Genomic DNA, 25,969 nt, shown 5'->3' on the forward strand with positions numbered 1-25,969 from the left:
AATGGCCCACCCTGTATATATAATGACAAGCTTTGATTCTATTAAGCTGTATTTGAACCCAAGGTAAAAAATTGTGTAACTTGGATGCTATATTTGCTGAAATGTAAATGTTTTTCTGTTTGAATGCACATTTGTTGAATTTTGACAATTAGTTGAAGATGACAGCTGTTACATTTAAAAAAAACTGCATTCATGTATTTTCTGGAGATGATTATTTCAGTTAGATATTAACTTTGTTTAAGTCTGTCGAATATAAATTGTTTTGACATATACCATATTTTTCAGACCATAAACCATACCAGATTGTAAAGTACACTGTCGATGAACGGGTCTGTTTTCATACATAAAGTACACCGGATTAAAGGCACATTAAGCTAAACAAAACAGTTAGACAAGTCAAACTTTACTCATCTCATTCTTCTGGTTTCCTCCACTTCTGTACCATTGATTCGTTAATAAGATAAGATAAGATAAGATAACCTTTATTAGTCCCACACGTGGGAAATTTGTTGTGTCACAGCAGGAAGTGGACAGTGCAAAAGTTATGAGGCAAAAATTAGGATACAATAAGAATAAATACAGTACACAACTGTACAGAATAGAATAAAATAAAATAAATATACAATAAGATAAAAATAGAATACAAATACAAATGCTATATACAACTGAGTAAAAATACAATGATGACAGAAAAGATTATTGCACTTAGTATTATTGCATATGTGTGGATGTGTGTGTTTCATCAGTTAAAGTCTTTGTTGTGGAGTCTGACAGCAGTGGGGAGGAAAGACCTGCGAAATCTCTCCGTCCCACACCGTGGGTGCTGCAGTCTCCCACTGAAGGAGCTGCTCAGTGCTGTCACAGTCTCCTGCATGGGGTGGGAGATGTTGTCCAACAGTGATGACAGCTTAGCCACCATTCTCCTGTCACTCACCACCTCCACTGGGTCCAGAGGGCATCCTAGAACAGAGCTGGCCCTTCGGATCACCCTGTTCAGTCTCTTCCTGTCCCCGGCAGAGATGCTGCCGCCCCAGCAGACCACACCATAAAAGATAGCAGAAGCCACCACAGAGTCATAGAAGGTCTTCAGGAGTGGGCCCTCCACTCCAAAAGACCTGAGTCTCCGCAGCAGGTACAGCCTGCTCTGCCCTTTCCTGTAGAGGGCGTCTGAGTTATGAGTCCAGTCCAGTCTGTTGTTCAGATGAACACCAAGGTACCTGTAGCTGTCCACAGCCTCAATGTCCATACCTTGGATGTTCAGTGGTTGCAGTGGAGAATGTTTGTGCCTGCGGAAGTCTACCACCAGTTCCTTGGTTTTACTGGCGTTGATCTGGAGGTAGTTCAGCTGGCACCAGTCCACAAAGTCTTGGGTAAGTCCTCTGTACTCCTTGTCGTCTCCATCAGTGATGAGGCCGACTATTGCAGAGTCATCAGAGAACTTCTGCAGGAAGCACTGGGTGGAATTGTGGGAGAAGTCTGCAGTGTAGATGGTGAAGAGGAACGGAGCCAGAACCGTTCCCTGTGGGGCCCCCGTACTGCAGACGACCCTGTCTGACACACAGCCCTGAGTCCTAACATACTGTGGTCGGTCGGTGAGGTAGTCCAAAATCCAGGTAGTGAGGTGATGGTCCACTCCAGAGTTCACCAGCTTGTCCTTTAGAACCGAGGGAAGAATGGTGTTGAAGGCACTGGAGAAATCAAAGAACATGATTCTCACAGTGCTCCCAGCGGTCTCCAGGTGAGCGAGGGAACGATGTAGGAGGTGAATGACGGCATCATCCGCTCCAATGCCAGGCTGGTAGGCAAACTGAAGTGGGTCCAGTGATGAGCTTATTAGGCGCCGAAGCTGAGCCAGGACCAACCGCTCCAGGGTCTTCATCAGGTGGGATGTCAGAGCCACCGGCCTGTAGCTGTTGAGGTCCTTGGGGCGTGAAGTCTTTGGCACTGGTACAACACAGGAGGTTTTCCAGAGCTGTGGGACTCTTCCCAACCTCAGGCTCAGGTTGAAGATAAGATAAGATAAGATAAGATAACTCTTTATTGTCATTGCACAGTCATACATAGTACAGTAGTACAATGAAATTGGAAAAACTGTCCTACGTCGGCACTACATATAACACAACACGACACGATATGACACATCACAACGTAACAAACAACACAACACAGTATATTAACTTAGTATAAAAAAGAAGAATAAGTGTATGTGTATTGCACACTGTTATTATTGCACATTAATTATTATTGCACCTTGTTATAAATATAAATATTATTGTTATCGTTTTAAACATTGTTACCTCCCCCTAAAAAGTCCAGGGAGGTATCCAGTCAGGTCAGCTATTTACATTGATCAGGGCTATTGCCCTGTTGTAAAAGCTGTCCTTGAGTCTATTTGTTTGGGACCTCAGCAGCCTGAACCTCCTGCCAGACGGCAGCAGCTTAAACACCCGGTGTCCTGGGTGTGTGCAGTCCCGTAGGATGCTGCGTGCCCTCTTGAGACAGCGAGTGCTGTACAGGTCCTTCAGGGAGGGAAGAGGATGTCCAATGATTTTTTGGGCCATGTTGATGACCCTCTGGAGTGCCTTTCTGTGTGCTGTGGTGCAGCTGGAGAACCACACACCGATGCAATATGTCAGCACACTTTCAATGGAGCAGCGGTAGAAGACGGTCAGCAGCTCCTTCTTCAGGTCCATTTTTCTGAGGATTCTCAGAAAGTGGAGACGCTGTTGGGCCTTCTTTAAGACCGCAGAGGTGTTAGAGCTCCATTGGAGGTCTGTGTCTATGTGCACACCCAGAAACTTGAAACTGGAGACCCTTTCCACGCACTCCCCGTTGATGCTGACAGGCTGCAACTCGGACTTCCTCCTTCTGAAGTCAACTACCAGTTCTTGACTTCAGAAGGAGGAAGATGTGCTCCATCACCCCACACAGTTGGTCTGCGCAGGACCTGACGACCCTCGAGCTGATGCCATCTGGGCCCGCTGCCTTCTTGCCATTAATCCTCCTCAGTTCCCTCCTAACCTGGGTGGTTGAGAGAGACAGGCTGGAGCCTTGTGTTGAGTGTGTATTGGATGCTGTTGTTGGGGGTGGGGAGGAGTGAGCAGGGTGAATAGAGGAGGTGTGAAGAGTCTGAGGTGTCAGAGGTGGAACAGCAGCAGTGGGGGTGGGTGAGTCTGCAGCCGATGTTGCAGACTGCCTCATGGCTGAATCAAATCTGTTGAAGAAATGATTCAGTTCATTTGCCCATCTCACATCCCTCCCAGGCAGAGAGTTCTGCTGTTTGTGGCCCGAGATGGTTCTGAGGCCTCTCCAGACTTCACCAGCGTTGTTTTGTTGAAGCTGGTTCTCCATCTTCTCCCTGTAGCTGTCCTTCCCATTCCTTATCAGTCCCCTCAGCTCTCTCTGCACCCTTTTCAACTCCTCTTTATCTCTGGATTTGAAGGCCCTCCTCTTCTGCTTGATGACGGTTTTAATTTCTGGGGTAATCCAAGGTTTGTTGTTGGAGAAACACCGTACAGTCCTGGTAGGTACGGTGTTATCGACACAGAAATTTATATAGTCAGTAATGCATGTAGTAAGGCTGTCGATGTCCTCTCCGTGATCATCACAAATCACCTCCCACACAGTCGACTCAAAACAATCCTTAAGAGCCTCCTCGCTCTCCTCCGACCATCTCTGTACTGTGCGGGTGGCTGGTGGCTCCCTGCGCACTAAGGGCTCATACACAGGGACAAGGTGCACCAGGTTGTGATCAGATCTGCCCAGGGGAGGGAGAGGTGATGAACTGTATGCCTCTTCTGCATTGGCATGCAGTAAGTCCAGTGTTTTATTGACTCTGGTTGGGCAGGTCACATACTGGGTGAAGGTGGGCAGTGTGGAGTCCAGTGAGGCATGATTGAAGTCCCCTGATATTATGAGAAGGGCTCTCGGTGATTGTGTTTGCAGTCTGCTGACCACAGAGTGGAGAGAGTCACAGGCTGCATCCGCGTTGGCCGAGGGGGGGACATACGCTGTTATCGCGATAACATGCGAGAACTCCCGGGGCAGGTAGTACGGACGCATGCTAACGGCTAACAGCTCAATGTCTCTGCTGCAGAGTTGCTCTTTTACAGTGATGTGCCCAGGGTTACACCATCTGTCGTTCACAAAAACTGCCAGTCCCCCTCCTTTCCTCTTGCCGCTGTCTCTGGTCCTGTCCACTCGCAGCAGCTGGAATCCCGGTAGTGTCACACTCGTGTCCGGAGTTAGCGATGTTAGCCACGACTCCGTTAGCATCATGATGCTACATTGCCTGTACTCCCTCTGTGACCAGGTTAGCGACGTGAGCTCATCCATCTTATTGGGCAAAGATCTTACGTTTCCAATAATTACAGAAGGAAGAGATGGTCGATAACGTCTCCTTCTCGGGCGACGGCGCTCCTTCCCAGCACGACACCCCCGTCTTTTCCTCCTCAGCTCGCTGGGAATGTCGGGTCTGTCCGCCGGCAGTACCGCTGCAGGACGCAGCGCTAACAGCTGATCCTTACTGTAAACAAAGGATCTCTGCTCTGGGTCCCCAGACACGGGTGAAAAAAGTAGAAATAAACTGAGAAAAACGACCAGGACTAGCACAAAACGGTAGAACATGGTTGCAGAGTCTAATTACTAATACGTTAGTTATAAAAAAAAAATTACGAGAAAAAAGATAAGAAAGAAAGAAAGAAAGAAAGAAAGACAGAAAGAAAGAAAGAAACTCAGAATGAGCAGAGCTGCTATAACAGGCTGCTGCACACGGGGGGCGCCGGAAGTTGTGTTACATTTTCTGGCAGCTGCTCTATTCCCATGTTGTTGCAGTATATTAATAACTAACCTTCTATTGTGGATAGATTATTGTTTTGCTGACTGAAGTTTGGTCCATTTACAGCATCCTGCCGTGTGATTGCATTTGTCCCTAACCATCGGGAACCCTCACGTTAACTTTTATCGAGTGGAAAAATGTTAGCGTTCATCCTCCAGCTTCACTATGTTTATGTTATGTTAACATAGCTGTGTCGCTAGCGATCACATAGCACATGATTATATACCAGCTAGCCCAACTTCAGTAACATCACTGGTGTTTAGTTTTCTGTCTTCATTTATGTTCGAATTTATAGCAGAGCTGTACATTTTCTTCTTTTCAAAAATCTCTGTCAGAACATGATATATCAGGTTTAGGGAGAAACTAGCGAGCTAAGTTCCTGCTAACTGCTAATAAATTAGCTCTTTTGACTTTGGGACCAGAACAGGATGGAGTTTAGGACCCAGATTACTCTGCGAGGCTCCTGACTACGGTGGCCGTAATGCTCAGACAAGACTCAGCAGTCAATCTGCATCTAAAGGACAAAGGACACTCTTTTGAGGATGACAATGTTCACATTTTGGACAGAGAGGACAGATGGTTTGAAAGAGGAGTGAAAGAAGCCATTTTGTCCACTGTGAGTGACCATCTTTGAACAGAGGCGGTAGCTTACGACACCAACTGTCTGCCATCTATAATCCAGTTTTGAGTTCCCTTCCTAGACAGCTTAACACCCACTCACATCCTGGGCCATTTGACATCAGGAAATGACATGATAGAGTGGGGCAAGGTTTCACAATGAGCTCACCCGAAACCATGGCTCATTGTGACCAACACCCATTTTCACACCTTGGCTCATTTGATTAGGCAGAGGATCATCAGGGGGTCCTTTGTCCCTCTTTGGGGGGAAACTCCCACTGAGTTTAAATCTGGGACTCTCCACCATTTGACCTTAGAACTGAAGAAGCATCTCGGATGAGAGGTGAAACGTCTTCAAGCAACTTAAAGAAGTCCAGACACTTTTATTTCCAAGCTCCTTAGACTACCATGACCTGGATGACTGAGAACCTTCACAGATGTGACAAAAGAGTATTTTATTTAAAAAAAAAAAGACAAAAAATGTGGTTAAACAGCAAAATAGTTTAATTAATAACAACATGGTAACATCTTTTGGTTTTTGACTAAATCAAATGTGATGGCACCAGTAGCCCTACTGGTGTGTGTGTGTGTGTGTGTGTGTGTGTGTGTGTGTGTGTGTGTGTGTGTGTGTGTGTGTGTGTGTGTGTGTGTGTCTTTACACCAAAGGTGTGTTTCAAAGACAAGACTACAGGCCATCACATGTTTACAGGTGAACATCCATGATAAAGATACAGATATTATGTGTTTCTGATTTCTAACCGTTGTGTTTCTCCTAATCATTTATATGAAACAACAAAACTCACATGCGCCATCTAGATTTACCCTGTTTGTATAATGCTTTCTGTATGTCTTTGACAGCCTGTTCATTTCTTTTACACTTCAGTAATCCATGCTGACTGTCATGGAAGAAAACATGAACCTCCAGTTTAACAGTTGGATAATTTTCAGCCCAGTTTCTTCCTCCAGTTGAGTACTGAACATTGCGTGTGTGATGCATCAGGACCAGAATGGCAGGTTTTTCACTGGATGACACTGAAAAAAGGAGATAAAAGACCAAGTTTATGAATTTATTTCTTGGAACATGGAGCTGAAAACACGGTTCGGCTCAACGCATACATGTATTACATGTTCAGTTCATTTTAGGACCTCGCAGAGGTCAGTTTGCACATAGAAGTAAATCTTCCTGCAGAGTCCACAGTGAACATTCTTCCTTCAAGAAACTAAAATCAAATTATTACCTTCTTCTCTACTCAGCGCTGCCGCCACATCTGATCCAATACGAGCTGTGATTGGACAGAAGACCATGATGATGTCACAGTCCTGTGGGCTGGTGATCTGAACCTCCAGTGACGCTGAGTTCACTTGTTCCAGTATGGATGCATGAGCACGAAAGGTCTCACCAGTAACAACAGTGCAGACCTTCGCTGTGCATCGAATCCATGAACGTGATGAAGATGACCTGCGTTTATTTGCTAAGAAAAATAATAAAGATTCAGGGTAATTTATCACTGATTAAATATTTAGGAACATGATGATAAAACCCTGATATCTGACCCTGGGTTCTGCAGGGTTTTACATTTTTGGACTTTTAAATTTTGTTCGTTATTAAATATCCTCTGTTTGATTTTTTATATTATTATTCATTAATTTTCTTTCCAATTGTTTGTATTAAATGTCTAAGGAGCTTGGAAAGAAAAGCGTCTGGATTTCTTTAAGAAGTCCAGACGCTTTTCTTTCCAAGCTCCTTAGACTACGATGACCTGGATGACTGAGAACCTTCACAGACATGTTTGTATTAAAGTTTCTTCTTTCTGTGTTTCCTGTTTCGTCCTGTGCCATATGCCAGTATGTTAAGCTTATTCTTGCGTCTGCATTTGCTGGTTTAGTTATTGCTTTACACTTCCTGTTTCAATTCATTAGTTGTTTATCTCCTGTGCTTTGAGTTTAGTTTTAGTTCTCCTCCTGTGTCATTGTCTTTGAATATTATCATCTGCATCATTTTGCCATGCTGTGTCCATCCATCCATGTTCTTCTGTTTATACCAGATTTATTAGGTTCAGGTGGCGTGTGGGAGATCACGCATACATTGGGAGAACATAGAGACTCCACCCAGAAAGGCCCTGGCCAGATGGTGGAGTCAAACCCAGGACCTTCCTGCTGTGAGGCAACAGTGTTAACAGTCACGCTGCGTCCACTTCTCCTAGTTACTCTCATATTTACAAATAAATAGTAAATGCTCTAGTTCCTGTATAGCACTTTTCTACTCCAACTGGGCACTCAAAGCGTTTTATAGATCTTGAGTCATTCACACAAACACTTTTTTCTTCATAAGTGCCTTATCTCTAATATTCATGCTCCAATTGATGCATCTGAGAGCAACTCTGGTATTAGTATCTTGTCCAAGGATATTTGGCATGCAGACTGGAACAGACAGGGATCAAACCCCCAATCTTCTTAATAGCAGGTGACCTGGTCGACATCCAACCAGTGCTGTCTTTCCTGATAAACCTAATTACAACTGTCTTTTTGTTAAATCCTGCCAGCCTTTTGTATCTTAAACTTTATTTGCAAAATTTCATTTAGGATTTAAGATTTATCCTTAATTACGTATTGTGACACCACTAATGTGTTGCTGTTTTTCCTTGAACAAACAGTTTAATTTTCTCATAATTTGAGTGAAACACGGTGCCATCAGCTAAATGTACCCAACGTTTCAAAAGTAAATATTCATATTTTGGAATATTTGTGCTAGAATGTTAATGGTAACGTCATAATGGTCAAACTTTGATCACCTTCGCAGGATTGGCCCAGTTCATCCATAAAAAGACTGCAGACCATCAGTAGTTCTTTCTGGCTAACAGACTTTTGCTTCAGCAAACCTTCAACATCTACAAAGAAAACACACACAGACAGAACATTACACGTGTTAAACACACACACACACAAACACACAAATATATATTAACAGTATTTGTAAAATAAATTGGAAAAGTGTTTTTAAAGTGTTTTTCAAGTCATTAAATGTGAGTAGCTGTACATACACTGCTGACTTTCTGGTGTTGCATGCCTCAGGTTTTTAAGGATTTCCTGTTTTTTCTCTTGTCCAGCTGTCTGCATTCAAAACACATAAAAACATGAATTCAGAAACAAGCAGAAACCTCTTGCAGCAGTGCAGGTAGTTTGGTGGAGTTTTTTTTTTAATCATTTTATAGGTAAAGTTAGATCATGCTTGAGAGTCGTGATGCTCGACCCTAGATGATCCTTTTTATACATTAAGTACAAACTGCAGATCGGGTTTATTCTATAAGATTTCTGATGATAAAACTTTGGAGGTAACACTGAATACACAAAGACTATAGTGTTTGTAATAAAGGATTTAAATGTTAAAATGTTATTAGGGCAGCATGACATAATTTGTTAGAACATATAAGGACTGTAATCATGTTATTAGGAAAGAATGGGTAAATTAATGCTCAATCATCCAGCTAAGGAAATCCCCAAACGTTCATTCTGTTCATCTGGACATAGCGTTTTCAGTGGGAGAAATGTTTCGTCACTCATCCAAGTGACTTCTTCAGTGTCAGCTGACTGCAGTTTTGTGTCCACTGTGAACACTCTGTCAAAGATGAGGATGTACACATTCTGGACAGGGAGGAACACTGGTTTGAGTGGGGAGTCAAGGAGGCCATTTATGTGAAAATGGAAAGACCATCTCTGAATCGAGCAGGGGGCTTACGAGTACATCTTTCGCCATTGCCCCACTCTTTGTGAATGGTACTCGTGGTTTTTGATCAGTGGTCTTTGATCAGTGAGCTTGATCAATGGTTGTTGATCAATGGTCTTAGAGAATTTGCATATTAATGACCAAGGAACTGACCTCCCAGCCCATTGTTCCTACAGTAGTGCTAGTTTCAGTCATTATGCAAATGTACTGTTCATAAGGTTCTTAAGTCACTTGGATGAGTGACAAAATGTTTCTCGTTACGTCCAGATAAACAGAATCAACTTTTAGGGAAGACACTGATAGCACCCTCGAAGTCTCTGACACAGAGGATAACCTACACTTTTGCAAGTAGCAGGAGATGAAAGAAACTAGGTTTGGTGACAGCATTGATCTGTTTATCAAATGTTAGTTTGCTTCAAAAATAAATCCTAAATTCATTGCAAAGTGTTTTTTATGAATGTCTAAGGGGCCACAATTGTAGCGGTCATAGGGACTAAATATAATGACCTCTATTTTCTGTTCATTTAAATTAAGAAAGTTTAAGGGTATCCATGCCTTAACATCCCAAACAATCTAGTACAACCTTTAGAGGACTCACAGATTTATGTTTCCGTGGCAGGTCAATCTGTGAGTCATCTGCATAACAATGAAATGAGATGCCGTGTTTTATTTTATTTTTTTATCAAAATGAGTAAATTGAAAATAAGGACTGGGCCCAGAATGGACCCCTGGGGGACCCCACAAGAAAGTGAGGTTTTTAAGGAAGACTTATCCCCCAATATGACAGGTAAACTTCTGTTAGACAGGTAAGATTTAAGCCATCCGTTTTGGTTCCAACAAAGCGCACAAGCTGATAGATAAAAATCCTATTATCTACAGTATCAAAGGCAGCATTGGGGTCTAATAATATTAAAATGGGTCAGTAAGTGAGTCAGTAAAATTTAAAAGGTCATTTAAAACTATTAAAAGAGCAGTTTCAGTGGTATAGTGCACTTTAAAACCAGACTGAAATACTTCACTAATGGCATTTTGATTTACAAGAAGGACAACTTTTTCCATGACTTTAGAAAGAAAAGGCATTTTCATCATCATCATCTTCATTTATAAAGCACTATAAAACAACCACAGCTGGTGCAAAGTGCAGTACATTGGAACTAAATAATGAAATTCCATAAGATATAAATAAAAGCTAAATTAAAGAAAAAAGTAAAATAATTGTTGATAACTAATTTAATTACAAGAGAAACTAAGTCTCACTGAGGTCAAAAGCCAAAGAATAAAAAAGGTTTTTAAAACGTGTTTTAAAAGTGGAGAGTGAAGGGGCCTCTCTAAGGTGCAAGGGCAAGTTATTCCATCATTTAGGAGCATAAGACATAACGAACATAACATTTTAAAATGAACTCTAAAAGACACAGGCAGCCAGTGCAGTGAGGCCAGAACACGGGTTATATGCTCTCTTTTATGAGTTACTGTGAGCAGTCGTGCAGCAGCATTTTGAACCAGCTGCAGATGTGAGAGCAACAACTGACTGACCCCCACATAAAGTGAGTTACAGTCATCCAGATGGGAAGAAATAAAAGCATGGATCACTGTTTCAAAGTGCTGCCTAGAAACAAAAGATTATGCTCTTGCCAGTCGCCTTGATAAAAACTGGACTTCACCACTGCTCTATTTTGGCTCTCCAATTTAAAATCACTGTCCCACTTAAAACCAAGGTCAATAACAACAGGTTTAAAATAAACTTCCAGGGGTCCTAAATCAACAGAGGAGGACTCACAGGGACAACTGGGTCCAAACACCAACACTTCTGTTTTCTTTTCATTCAAATTTAAAAAGTTTAAAGCCATCCAAGATTTAATGTCATCTAGACATGTCAAGAGAGGTTTTATGGGGATGCCATCCTTCTGCTTCAGTGGCAAATACATTTGGCAGTTATCAGCATAACAATCAAAATAAATCTGATGCTTTCTAAGGATGGAACAAAGAGGCAATAAATACAGTAAAAAGAGCAGTGGCCCTAAAATTGAGCCCCGTGGGTCGCCACATGAGAGAGAAGCAGAAGATGATTAAGAACTGAGAAGGCTAACAGAGAAAGTTCTGTTTGCCAAATAAGACCTAAACCAATTAAGTGCAGTGTCATCAATACCCACTTGAGCATTTAATTAAGATATTAGAATATTGTGGTCTACTGTGTCAAAGGCACCAGTTAGGTCGAGCAAGACCAGAACGACATGGTTACCAGAATCACATGACAGAAGGATGTCATTAAAGACCCTTAATAATGCAGATTCTGTGCTATGCAGGGTTTTAAAACCTGATTGAAATCCTAAAGGATTTCATAGAAAATATTTTAGCTGATGAAAAACATTTTTCTCTAAAACCTTGGAAAGTAAAGGCAGCTTGGATGGTGTGATCAAAGCCAAGTTTATTTAGCAGTGCATGTTGGAAATTTGCAGGAACCACAGGAGAGAGTAAAATCAGCAGTGCGAGGGACGGAGTCAGAGCCCTAGTGGTGACAATCTTTTCAATAAAAAGCTTTTAAAATTAATGCACATATCAGGAGAAATGTCCAAACAGACATTTGGTGGAGTATTAAGAACAGAGTCAGTGGTGTAAAATAACACATGTGGGTTATGACTGTTGGAAGAAATAGTATTTGCAAAATGTTCCTTCTTTGCCTCTTTGACAGTGTTCTGGTAGTGATGTCAACAGTCTTTTAGAATTTGATAAGACACTTGCAGTTTATCCTTTGTCCATCTGCATTGTGCTCGATGACATTCCCTCTTAGTTCTGTCATTAACCAAGGCTCAGGTTTGGCCTTAGGCTGCCTGGTTTTTAATGGAGCCACAGATTCCAAGATGATTTGACACTAAGAATAAAACCAGGAATTAAGCTCTTCTGTATCAGAGGAGGCAAAGGCTGAATGTGCCACCAAGCTGAAAAGCAGCAGAAAACTGCGCAGCAATGGAGGGGTTAATGGCCTAACAGCACTGAGTGGCAGTGCGAGATTTAACTGCAGTATGTGTAAAACCAACACTGAATAACAAAGGCATATGATCTGAGAGTACAGAGTCACAGATCTCCAGGTTAGTGACAGGCAGACCATATGAAAGAAGAAGATCCAGTGTGTGTACATGCTCATGTGTAGAGTCAGGCACGGACTGTACTAGGTTAGAAAAGTCAATAAGGCTTAAAAAGTCCTTTACCAGTGGTATATCAGGACAACACACATGTATATTAAAATCTCCAACAATAAGATCATGATCATAGTTGGGCACAATCCCACCGAAAAATATCAGAGAAGTTGTTTATGAAAGTCTTATTGTATATTTTCAATTTTTAGTGGGGCGGGAGATGAGAGGAGATGGTTTTTGGAAAGGCTGAGACCGGCACTGACCACATTATGGGTTGTCTCACGTACCATAGCATAAAACAATGCGTATGTGGAGTGCATTCCACAAGTGGTGTTGAAATCCAGCAAAGTTGGAATGTCAGACACACATGCTCCGCCACCCGCCCAGCCTTTGCAGTTCCTGGTGCAAATGGGGGACGGGGACGACCCCCAAGTTTTTTTGTAGACTTTTTGAGCCACGGCGTAAGAATGCCAGTGGCAGCAGGCGAAGTGAGCTCCGCGACTGCTTCCTCTACTTTCGGGGGAGGCTCAGACGGCGGCCCTGAGTCGACCAGTGACCTCGAGGAGCAGCTTCGCGGACGTGAGCCGAGCAGTGCTGGAAAGGAGGATTATCGCCGGCGGTTCTGAGCCTGTCAGCTGACTGGGGAGAATCGTCCGTTTGCTTGGACCTGGAAACAGCAAGGTGCGGTGGCTGCAGCCAGAATCCTCAGCCTTCCACAAAATGGTTAGCATGGCATTCAATGATTTGCCATCAATAATAAAAGCAGGACTTAGCAAGACAAAGAAAATTAGTGTTTATTCCCATTTTGAGGTTTTATTAATCAGGTTCTTCTACAAAACCTGAGGCCGTCCAATCTGACTGTACTCATAATTTTGTATTGTATGTACTTTATTGACACTGTCACAAAGAACCAGAATTAGTGGAAGTGTTATACGGAACCACTATTTAACAGCTCTAAAAGACATAGGAACATGATGTTCAGGGATTTTTGTCCTCAAACAGCTGAAATACAATAACAGCAAACCCAATAATCATTGAAGACTACACGAAGTGAAACAGGCCTTATTTCCAAACCCACTGTTCTTCCTTGAAGAAGCCCAGAAAAGGCAACACTCAGTGACCACAGTGTTTTGGGGGTTTTGTAGAGGTATTCAAGAAAATGCTTTTAACTGACTTTTTAAAAATTTAATTTCATTCCCACATTTCTTCATAGCTTTTACTAATTTCCTTAGAAAAAAGAACTTACCACTGCCTTGGTAGATTCTTTCAGAAGGGTGGTCCACACGTTCTCAACATTGGTTCTGAGCTGTGAGACAGTGATCACACCAGACTGAAGAGAGAGGATGGTGTCCTTCACTTCTTGGAGGCTCTCACTGTAATTTGGATTTGGAGGACCCATGGGTGAACTGCTCTCCCAAAGCTGGGCACAGTATTTCACATCATTCTGTACATCAAATTCAGTGACATCACTGAAGCACTCTGCATCACAAAGCTCCTCTCTGGCTGCTAATTTGGTCATGTGGTCCAGTTGTTCCTGCAGGCATCTCATTCTATCCATCTTGTTCTGTGGTACAACATCTGTAACATTGTGGTAAGCAAACACACATCTGGGAGAAAGCTGGGCTTTCTTCAGCCTCATGAAAGCCTGAACAACAATCTGCAGAATGCCTTGATTCATCAATAGATTATCGCCAAAGAGGTTGATCAGCGTCAGGTTTCCCAGACCAACAACAAATGTGGCCAGTTTGTCGTCATGGTGATGAGTTGTGTTACTGTCCATAGCTTGCAGTCCTTCGGTGTGGACTACTAGAACATAGTCAGACTTTAAGTCCTTTTTCATCTCCTCTGAGAATTTGATCAGCTGCATGAAGGCACCCTTGGTGCACCTGTCAGCACTCACTGCAGACTGCAGTCCAAACATGGCATTCAGCATGGTAGATTTCCCACTGCTCTGTAGGCCCAAAACTGACAACACAAAAACTTTCTGGTCCCCCAGTGTCTTCATGACTTCCTCTAAAAGACTTGAGATCCATTTTAAAGGCAGGTGACCTGCATCACCATCCATTAGTTCCACTGGGTGTCCTGATATCATCAGCTGTGCAGCCAGCTTTGGGTATTCACACCAGCCAGTGGGTCTGCTCTCTCTCTCTGTTGTACTTGTTTGGGCTTCGTAGATCTGTCCCATTTCTCTGAAGATGTGCTCCAAGCCAAAGGATGCAGATTGCAGTTTTTTGACCAAGCTTACAAGCTCCGTTTGTTTCATTAATAAAGGACCTGACTTGTCACATTTGACCTCAGACCACTTGTCATCAAAACTCTGGAGAAGAGAAGAAATATTCTCTGTGGAGAGGTCATCCATGAAGATCTGAGTCCATTTCAGGAAATAATCTCTGTCTTTTGGTGGCAGTTCCCACAGGTTTTTAATGAACAGCTCCATCAGTTTACTGCAGGAAGCAGCAGGTTGTTTTTGACATATACCCATCAGTTGCTGCTGATTTTTCTGCTGCTTTTCAGCGGCAGGAACTGATAGACACTGATGGCGCAGACAGGCTTGGAAGGGGAGGAATTTATCTTTGGTCACTGAGATATCCACGTTATCCTTTTTGATCATATCTACTATTTCCAAAGCAGCAGATCTGCCTTTCTGACAGGCTAGGTCACTTTCATCCACTCTGACTCCAGGGAGCTCAGCCATGCTTTCAAGCTGGAATAATGGTTTTGAGCTGGAAACTTCTAGAGAAGATAAAATTTCTCTAATGATCTTTGTCAGTTCTTCAGATACATCTGACCGGTGTCTGCATTTGAGGCCCATTTTGTGTTTTCCCTTTTTTGTCATTGCAGCATCGCCGCTTTCATCTTCAATCAGACAAATGAGAGGCTTATGAGACTGAAAGAGGGTGGATATAAGTGATTTACTTTCTTCATCATTTTGAAGAGATGGAACAAGAAAAATGTTGATGGAGGATCTTTCAATCAGTATATCACACTGTGTTTTATATTTCAGAGCATCACCGTGTAGATTACAAAAAGCAATGCAATCACTGAATGCATCAGTGGGTTTCCCAGCAGGGCAGTACCAGGCTATCTCTGCCACACCATCCATCAGGTGGCGAGCCCTGGTGCTTCCTGGGCAGTTTCTGTGGAAGAAGGTGCTGTGACGGTCGTTGATCAAAGCGTTCAACAGCTGAGATTTAGACACTGACGGAGAACCCAGGCGGAAAAAGGACACCAAGGGTGTCTGAGCTTTGCAAACAGGAATACTCTTCATGTTGACGATGCGTGAGCCATCTTGGATCTGAGTCACCTTCCAGGGTTTTCTTATTTGTCTGAAAGTCCACAGAGGACACTGAATCTCCTTTGTGACTGGGTCAGGGACCAGCAAAGGTAAGGCATACTGACACTGAGAGAGCTTTGTAACCATCATCTGTTTAAGGAAGTTGTCTGAGCAGTGAAACACTGCCATCTGAACATCCATTGGATGCACATGAGACTGTTCTGTGTCCACACTGGAATTCAAAAAAGTTTCCCAGTCACTGTTTTCTTTTTCAGTGATGTGAGTTATTGTCTCCTCAGGGCTGTCTTGTCTTATGGGAATATATCTAGCTCTGTAGTCCAACATCATAAGCCTGTGGAGAAATACATGAGCCAGATTTTTCTCAGATGAGACATGATGCTCTGTCACAGATGGACGGATTTGAAGCAAGTCTTCTGGTGACAGCTTCTGTTGATGTGTTTTCTGAATTGTTAGGGTTGGAAGGTGAAGTCTATGAAGCAGTGCCTCAATTGGTCTTTGACATGACCTCTTCTTTTTAATTTCATCAGAAATCTTTACTGACTGCAAGAAAAAAGCAAGTAGACACACAGTATGTGAAGAAGTGATACTGTCACAGAAATAGTAAGATCTTTCGCCAATTTCAATTTCCTACCCTCTTTCCACTCATATCCTTCTCTGAGGGACCTGGAATATAAAAGAGAGATCATGTGACTGAGTGAACCAGAAAAACAACATTCAACCCCCTACAGGTGAAATTAATGACTTAGTTACAATGCAACTTCATAACTGAGCCAGTGGTTAGCAAGGATCATTCTAAATGTAAAGAAGTGCTTATTGTTTCTGCCGCTTGTGAGTCAAGAGAAAGATCTAACAGACAGTGATTATGTGGAACATACAGGACATCAATGGGTTTACATATTATTTATATATTATTATTCATTACTGCCAAATTAAGACATGTGTAAGTAAATAAGTAAAATTTTATTTATATAGCACCTTTCTAGACAAAAGATCACAAAGTGCTTGACTCAGAAATAACAAGGTATAAAACAAAAACAGACAAAAAGTTAACCAAATGCAAATCTAAAAAGATGAGTTTTTAGTTGTTTTTTAAAAGAGACTACATCTCCGATCTTAAGCTCAGAGGGAGAGAGTTCCACAGTCCGGGGCCACAGTGGCAAATGCTCTCTCCCTTAGTTCTGTGTCCTTTGTCTCTGTCAAGAATGTACTTGATAGTGAGGGTGGGAATCTGCAGTGATGCCCCCCAGAGGCCTGGAGGCAGACAGAGATGGAACAAGGACAACTGCACCACCCACAGCCCCCAAGAGCACTGGAGACCCAAGGCCACACATCTTGGTGACATCCACAAGCCAACACAAGCAGGAAAAGAAGGGAGGCCCCAGATGCTCAGGAACTCAGTTTTAGGTCAAAGTGAGTTCAAAAGTTTTAATGATTATTGTCCCAGCTTTCGTCAGTAATAATGATCGACCCTCTTGAACCCCAAACCCCAGGCGCCCAATGGCTGCCCACTGCTTCACTGAGTGAATGGGTTAAATGCAGAAAGGAATTTCCCCATGGGGATGAATAAAGTATAGATTATGATTATTATTATAAAACTCTTACCACCCTTAGAGACCAAGAGACCAGAAATATAAGAGATACAGTAAGAATAATAAATACGATAAAAAATAACTATAGTAATAACAATAAAAGTAAATACAAGTCAGTTACCCACTGAGTCAAAGGCCAGCGAATAAAAATACGTTTTTAATCAAGATTTAAAAACACTGAAGTCGATTGCCTAATGTGAAGAGGAAGGTTATTCCAAAGCTTTAGAGCCATGATAGAGAACGTTCGGTCTCCTCTCAGTTTCAGGCATGATTTGGGGACTGAGAGCAACAGCTGCTCAGTTGTCCAGAGCGAACGGGTGAGGACATAGGGCTTCAGCAAATCAGACAAATATGCAGGTGCCAGTCCATTTAAGGATTTAAAAACCAATAAAAGGACTTTAAAACGAATCGTAATTCAATTGGAAGCCAGTGTAGGGAGGCCAGAACTGGAGTAATGTGCTCAAATTTCCTTCTACCAGTTATAAACTGTGCCGCAGCATTCTGTACTAGTTGCAGACATGTCAGAGTGCCCAGTCCAACCCCTATTAAAAGGGAGTTGCAGTAATCCAAGCGTGAGGTTATAAAAGCATGGATAACAGTCTCCAAATCACACCTTGAAAGAAAAGGTTTGACCTTGAACAGATGCCTAAGGTGATAAAATGATATTTTAACCACCCTATTCATGTGGCCATCAAAAAAAAGTGCAGTCGATTTTTACCCCAAGATTGGTGATCGAGCTCTTGGCGTAAGGGGTCAAAACAGCAAGGTCAACATCAGGGGTATCAGAGGAACGATTCGGAATGAACAGAATTGCTTCTGTTTTACTTTTATTAAAATTTAAAAAGTTTAGAGCCATCCATGACTTAACATCGCTAAGGCAATCAAGCAGGAGTGTAAATGGGACGCTATCAGAATGACTGAAAGGTAAATAAAGCTGGCAATCATCAGTATATAGATGAAATGAGACTTTGTGTTTTCAAAAGATTGCACCCAGTGGCAGGCGATACAACGAAAACAGTAATGGCCCAAGAATAGATCTCTGTAGTACACCCCATGTCACAGAGGACGATGATGAACCCAACTTAAAAGAGAAGCTCCTGTTTGAGAGGTATGATTTTATCCACAGGAGTGCTTAGCCAGAAATGCCCACACAATGCTGTAATCGAGAGATCAGCAGGTCGTGATCCATTGTGTCGAATGCAGCAGACATATCTACAGGGTGGGCCATTTATATGGATACACCGTAATAAAATGGGAATGGTTGGTGATATTAACGTCCTGTTTGTGGCACATTAGTATATGTGAGGGGGCAAACTCCTCAAGATGGGTGGTGACCATGGTGGCCATTTAGAAGTCAGCCATCTTGGATACAACTTTTGTTTTTTCAATAGGAAGAGGGCCATGTGACACATCAAACTTATTGGTAATGTCACAAGAAAAACAATGGTGTAAGTTAAGTTTGATGTGGAAAAACTCCCTTTTAACAGGAAGAAACCTCCAGCAGAACCAGGCTCAGGGAGGGGCGGCCATCTGCTGCGACCGGTTGGGGTGAGAGAAGGAAAACAGGATAAAGACATGCTGTGGAAGAGAGACAGAGATTAATAACAGATATGATTCGATGCAGAGAGGTCTGTTAACACATAGTGAGTGAGAAAGGTGACTGGAAAGGAAAAACTCAATGCATCATGGGAATCCCCGGCAGCCTATGTCTATTGCAGCATAACTAAGGGAGGATTCAGGGTCATCTGGTCCAGCCCTAACTATATGCTTTAGCAAAAAGGAAAGTTTTAAGCCTAATCTTAAAAGTAGAGATAGTGTCTGTCTCCCGAATCCAAACTGGAAACTAGTTCCACAGAAGAGGGGCCTGAAAACTGAAGGCTCTGCCTCCCATTCTACTTTTAATTACTCTAGGAACAACAAGTAGGCCTGCAGTGTGAGAGCGAAGTGCTCTAATAGGGTGATATGGTACTACAAGGTCATTAGGATAAGATGCGGCCTGATTATATAAGACCTTGTATGTAAGGAGCAGGATTTTGAATTCAATTCTGGATTTAACAGGAAGCCAATGAAGGGAAGCCAAAACAGGAGAAATATGCTCTCTCTTTCTAGTCCCTGTCAGCACTCTTGCTGCAGCATTTTGGATTAACTGAAGGCTTTTCAGCGAGTTTTTTTGGAGATCCTAATAATAATGAATTGCAGTAGTCCAGCCTGGAAGTAATAAATGCATGAACTAGTTTTTCAGCATCACTAGGAGACAGGATATTTCTAACTTTAGAGATGTTGCGCAAATGGAAGAACGCAGTCTTACATATTTGTTTAATATGTGCATTGAAGGACATATCTTGGTCAAAAATGACTCCAAGGTTCCTCACAGCATTACTGGAGGCCAAGGTAATGCCATCCCGAGTAAGAATCTGGTTAGATACCATATTTCTAAGATTTTTAGGGCCGAGTACAATAACCTCAGTTTGATCTGAATTAAGAAGCAGAAAGTTAGTGGCCATCCAGGTCTTTATGTTTTTAAGACATTCCTGCATTTTAACTAATTGGTGTGTGTTACCTGGCTTCATGGATAGATAGAGCTCTGTGTCATCTGCATAGCAGTGAAAATGTATGCTATGTCTTCTAATGATACTGCCTAAGGGAAGCATACATACTCACTCACTTGGACACTAGAAGGGGGAATTATGTTAAAATGCTCTTCATAGACTACAGCTCTGCATTTAATACCATAATTCCCTCCACACTCACCACCAAGCTGGAGCATGTGGGACTCAGCTCATCTATGTGTCAGTGGATCTCCAACTTCCTAACTGGCAGACCACAGGCAGTAAGGATGGGCGGACATGTCTCTCACTCTCAGCACTGGAGCCCCCCAGGGGTGTGTTCTGAGCCCCCTGCTTTACTTTCTGTACACATATGACTGTGTGGCCACTACCAGCTCCACCACCATCACTAAGTTTGCTGACGACACCGTCGTGGTGGGCTTGATCTCTGATAACAACGAGACGGCCTACCTGAAGGAGATTAGGAATCTGGAGAACTGGTGCCAGAGGAACAACCTCCTTCTAAACATCAGTAAGACAAAGGAGCTGATAGTGGACTTCAGCACTAAGCAGGAGAGGAACTACCAGACCCCTGTCATCAACGAGTGCCCAGTGGAGAGAGTGGACAGCTTCAAATACCTCGGAGTTCACATCACGCAGGACCTGTCATGGTCCTGTCACATCAACACCGTGGTGAAAAAGGCCCGTCAGCGTCTCTACCACCTCAGACGCTTGAGAGACTTCTAACTGCCCTCCAAGGTGCTCAGGAACTTTTACTCGTGCACCATAGAGAGCATCCTGATGGGAAACATCTTAACCTGGTTCGGGAACAGCACCATGCAGGACAGACGAGCTCTACAGAGGGTTGTGCGATCAGCTGAGCGCACCATCCGCTCCGAGCTCCCTGACCTGCACTCAATCTACAGCAGGCGGTGCTGGACCGAGGCCAGGAAGATCGTGAAGGACCTCAGCCATCCCAACAACAGACTGTTCTCTCTGTTGAGGTCAGGAAAGCGATTCCGCTCCCTGAAGACCAACACAGAGAGACTGAGGAGCATCTTCCCGCAGGCGATACAGTCTCTCAATCACACCACCACACAGTACTGACCCACACATATAGTTCTTACACACACACTGGACATTCTGGACATTGTTTTCACTTCATCACTTAAATCACTTTAAGCATATTTGCACTGCACAAGACATAATGTGGATTGCACAACACTGGTCACTACATTCTTCATTTCCAGTTAATACTTGTACAGCTGCTGTTATTGTGTGTATATATATATATTTATTTATTTATTTATATTTCTTCATACATTCTTATATAGTTCTATACTGTGTATTGTGTATTTTGTTGTACAGTTATTTTATTTTACACTTTAATTTATATATTTTATCTTAATCTTTCCCAGTTAAATTTACCCTTCATTGTACAGTTATTTCATTTTTAACCTTAATTTTTTATATTTTATTCGTTCCTAGTTAGGGATGGGTATTGATAAGATTTTCACGATTCCGATTCCATTTTCGATTCTGTTTAACGATTCGATTCTTTATTGATTCTCTTATCGATTCTTTTTAAAAAAGGAGAACACTAAGGTCGATTAGCTTAGAACTTTGTTTTATATCTTCTCTTTGAACAAGATAGAAATTTAGGAGTAACATGGCCTTACAAACCCAGCAGTGAGATCTTAAGAGATCCAGCCTATGGCTCTTCAATGTGGTGTCACAGGGACCCCGGGGAAAAAAATTGTAAATGTAAAATAATAAAATAAATATTCTTCTGTAGCAATAACAAAGTATAACATAAATTATTCTGTAGCAATTACACAAGAATATCCAGTAATATCCCTGCCTACAATTAAACACATTCACTTACCGAAAATCGGGGGCATCTGCTGTGGCAAATGGGTGCAAGCCTTTGACCACAAACTTAGTCACTGCTCGGTAACATTAGTCTATCCTGGCTTGAAAGGAGACGCTACCGGTAGACTGCAGCGAGAACTGCCAGCGAGCGCCAGCCAGACTCTGTCTGTCTCTCTCATCATGGTCACCTAAACGCACAGTAATGGCAGTAATGGCAGATAAGGCAGATCGCGCTAACATAATATGCACTGTTAGTTGATTATTTACCTGCCGCATTAACGGGAGAGGACGTGCAAACGTTACCGCTGCTGCTGGGTTGAGATTCACGAGTCCGGAGCGGAATTAAAAACACGACATTCATTTAAGGTCATCGCGTGTTTTGTGAGCAAATGCTTTTGCATATTCGTAGTGTTTCCTCCCTTAAATGAAGTATCTACTTTGCAAGTATTGCAAGTTGCCCTGTTGTCATCCGTTCTTGTAAAGTATAACCAAACTTTTTAGCGTTTGAGCCGCCATGTTTCCTGCCAGGTAAATGACACTCCGCAACGTGGTGACGTCATTCAGGGTGACTGGAATCGATAAGGGAATCGTTTGCAAAAATGGCAAACGATTCCAAGGAATTGAAACAGTGGGAACCGGTTCTCAACAAGAACCGGTTTTCGATACCCATCCCTATTCCTAGTTAAATTTACACTTTTTAATTTTTCATATTTATTTCCTATCTTATTCATAGCTTTTTCCTTGTTTTTTCTTTAGGTCACGAGCAGTTGTCTAAGCATTTCACTGCATATCGTACTGTGTATGACTGTGTACGTGACAAATAAAAATTTGAATTTGAATTTGTATAATGTAAGCAGAATTGGTCCTAGCACTGAACCCTGTGGAACACCATAATTAACCTCAGTGTGTGAAGAGGACTCTCCATTTACATGCACAAATTGGAGTCTATTAGATAGATATGATACAAACCACTGCAGTGCAGTACCTGTAATACCTACAGCATGTTTATCTACTTAGCACTTTTAATTCTTATTCTTATTTTTATTTTCATGTCTATTTAAACGTAATTTATGACAGTATGTTTGCACTGAAGCACCGCAGCAATTTCCTAATGTTGTAAACCTGCTCAACATTTGGCAATAAAACCCTTTCTGATTCTGATGTTCTAATCGCTCTAATAGGATATTATGGTAAACAGTATTGAACGCTGCACTAAGGTCTAGCAGAATAAGCACAGAGATGAGTCCACTGTCAGAGGCCATAAGAAGATCATTTGTAACCTTCAGTAAAGCTGTTTCTGTGCTGTGATGAGCTCTGAAACCTGACTGAAACTCCTCAAATAAGCCATTCCTCTGCAGATGATCTGTTTGGAGGAAGTGATTATTGAAGTTAACTCAGAAAGATCAATTGGAGAAAAAGAGTCTAACTTAACATCAATGGTACTAAAAGTAGCTGTAGATAATATTACATCTGTGGGATGATTATTGGTATTTTTTTCTCTAATGATAAAAATTTTATTCGTGAAGAAGTTTATGAAGTCATTACTAGTTAACGTTAAAGGGATGGTTGGCTCAATAGAGCTCTGACTTTTTGTCAGCCTGGCTACAGTGCTGAAGAGAAACCTAGGGTTGTTCTTATTTTCTTCAATCAGTGACGAATAGTAAGATGTTCTGGCTTTGCGGAGGGCTTTCTTATAAAGCAGCAAATTATTTCTACAGGCTAAAAGTTGATCCTCTAAATTTGTGACACGCCATTTCCTCTCCAGATTACGAGTCATCTGCTTTAGGCTACGTGTTTGAGAATTATACCACGGAGTCAGGTACTTCTGATTTGAGGCCTTAGTTTTCACAGGAGCTACAGTATCCAGAGTCGTACGTAGTGAGGAGGTGAAATTATTAACAAGATAATCGACCTCTGTTGGCGTAGCGTTCAGGTAGCTGCTCTTCTCTATGAGCATTGAAGATGATAACAGTGGGTGGATTATATTCCTAAACTTAGTTACAGCTCTTTCAGAAAGACATCTACTTTGATAAAGTCTACTCTCCACTGCTGTGTAATCAATTATTGTAAATGTTATCACAAAATGATCAGACAGGAGAGGGTTTTCAGGAAACACTGTTAAATGTTCAGTTTCTATGCCATATGTCTGTGAAGGTTCTCAGTCATCCGGGTCATCGTAGTCAAAAGAGCTTGCAAACAAAAGCGTCTGGACTTCTTTAAGTTGCTTGAAGACGTTTCACCTCTCACCCGAGAAGCTTCTTCAGTTCTAAGGTCAAATGGTGGGGAGTCCCAGATTTAAACCTAGTGGGAGTATCCCCCCAAAGAGGGACAAAAGGACCCCCTGATGATCCTCTAATCACCTGAGCCAAGGTGTGAAATTCGGTTTTGGTCACAATGAGCCATGGTTTCTGGTGAGCTCATTGTGAAACCTTGCCCCACCTTATCATGCGAATTCCTGAGGTCAGATGGCCCAGGATGTGAGTGGGCGTTAAGGCGTCTGGGGAGGGAACTCAAAACTGGATTATAGATGGCAGACAGTTGGTGTCGTAAACCACCGCCTCTGTTCAGAGATGGTCGCTCACAGTGGACATAGATGGCTTCTTTCACTCCCCTTTCAAACCATCTGCCCTCTCTGTCCAAAATGTGAATATTTTGGACATATGCCATATGTTAAAACAAAATGTAGAGTGTGATTAAAGTGGTGGGTGGGTTCTTTTACATTTTGAGAGTTGCCTTTTACATTTGCCAATTGAGTCTAATAACAGATTAAATGCCATGTTGAGGCTGTCATTTTTAGCATCTACATGGATGTTAAAATCACCCACAATAATTATTTTATCTGAGCTGAGAAGTAAATCAGATATAAAGTCTGAGAAATCAGAGAGAAACTCTGTGTAAGGCCCACGTGGACGATACATGATAACAAATAAGACTGGTTTCTGAGTTTTACAGCTAGGGTTGACAAGGCTAAGCATCAAGCTTTCAAATGAATTAAATGTCTGTCTTGGTCTTTTGTTAATTAATAGGCTGGTGTGAAAAATTGCTGCCCCACCGCCCCCTCGGCCTGTGCTTCGAGATTTCTGGTAGTTGGAATGACTCGGGGGTGTTGATTCATTAAAACTAACATAATCATCCTGCTGCAACCAGGTTTCTGTAAGGCAGAATAAATCGATTTGTTCATCAATTATTAAGTCATGTACTAACAGAGACTTGGAGGAGAGAGACCTAATATTTAATAATCCACATTTCACTGTTTTACTCTTGGGTTCAGATGTGGATACTGTATTGTTCTTTCTTTGTGATTATTTATGTTTAAGTAGTTTATTGCTGGTTTTTAGTTTGTTTTTTGTCTGTTTGGGAGCTGACACAGTCTCAATGGAGATGGGTTTTTGGGGGAGGTAGCAGGAGGAGAGAAGCTGCAGAGAGGCGTGTAAGACTGCAACTCTGCTACCTGGTCCCAACTCTGGATAGTCATATTTTGGGGGGTTTAATAAATTTGTCCATATTTCTAGAAATGAGAGCTGCATCCATCCAAAGTGGGATGGATGCCGTCTCTCCTAACAAGACCAGGTTTCCTCCAGAAGGTTTGCCAATTATCTATGAAGCCCACATCGTTTCTTGGACACCACTCAGACAGCCAGCAATTTAAGGAGAACATGCGGCTAAACATGTCACTCCTGGTCTGATTGGGGAGGGGACCAGAGAAAACTACAGAGTCCAACATTGTTTTGGCAAAGTCTGATTGGCGTAACCGGGTGTCATTACTGTCGACGTGAATTATGATTTTACAGGTGGATCAGGTTGTCACTGCCAGTACAGTGACAACCAGATCCACCGGTTGAAGGTTTGATCGGTCCATTCCCCTCCAACGCAGATGCCAAAGAGGGAAGGATTTAGGAGGGCTACTCCCGGTGGAGCCGTCAATGGGAACCAACCAGGAATCCACAGAATCCAGAGCACGCGATGGCACCAAGATTTGTGGAAAATATTGACGAACGGAGCGAAGATCATCAGGAAGGTAAGAAATTCAGATTCTCAGCTTAACGAGGTGACCTCCACGGGTACCCCGTCTCCTGCGTCGCGTCCGCATATCTGGTGGCGGTGGTAGGGAATGCCAGCATGATATTATTGGTTCCAGGTAGGGAGGCAGAGAAACCTGGGCTATCTTTACCAAAACGAACTGAAACTTTGGTGGATGAGCCTATTTTTAATACTGTCTGGCGATCATAGGACAGTATTGAACTGATATGTTGCACAACATTAGCTAAAAACAATATAATCAGACAGATAAAAAAGAGCGGTAGACAGTGTGCCAAACACACTGGCGCCATCTTGCCAACTACGCATTTAAGAC

General features: G+C 42.4%; 1 protein-coding gene across 3 annotated transcripts in view; it reads right to left on the reverse strand.

The window, feature by feature from the left end:
- Nucleotides 1-5,936: 5,936 nt before the first annotated feature.
- LOC143412735 (interferon-induced very large GTPase 1-like) overlaps nucleotides 5,937-25,969 on the reverse strand; it is a 69,736-nt gene continuing 49,703 nt past the window's right edge. For all 3 annotated transcript variants that reach the window (XM_076874500.1, XM_076874502.1, XM_076874501.1), the window contains 6 exons: nucleotides 16,240-16,271; nucleotides 13,560-16,148; nucleotides 8,497-8,566; nucleotides 8,248-8,343; nucleotides 6,694-6,927; nucleotides 5,937-6,487 (listed from right to left, as the gene is read on the reverse strand). In XM_076874500.1, the coding sequence (XP_076730615.1) occupies nucleotides 6,255-6,487; nucleotides 6,694-6,927; nucleotides 8,248-8,343; nucleotides 8,497-8,566; nucleotides 13,560-16,148; nucleotides 16,240-16,271 (3,254 nt within the window). In that variant the 3' untranslated portion in view covers nucleotides 5,937-6,254. The remainder of the gene's footprint in view (nucleotides 6,488-6,693; nucleotides 6,928-8,247; nucleotides 8,344-8,496; nucleotides 8,567-13,559; nucleotides 16,149-16,239; nucleotides 16,272-25,969) is intronic.

This window comes from Maylandia zebra, linkage group LG15 (assembly GCF_041146795.1).
Source record: "Maylandia zebra isolate NMK-2024a linkage group LG15, Mzebra_GT3a, whole genome shotgun sequence".
NCBI lineage: Eukaryota > Metazoa > Chordata > Actinopteri > Cichliformes > Cichlidae > Maylandia > Maylandia zebra.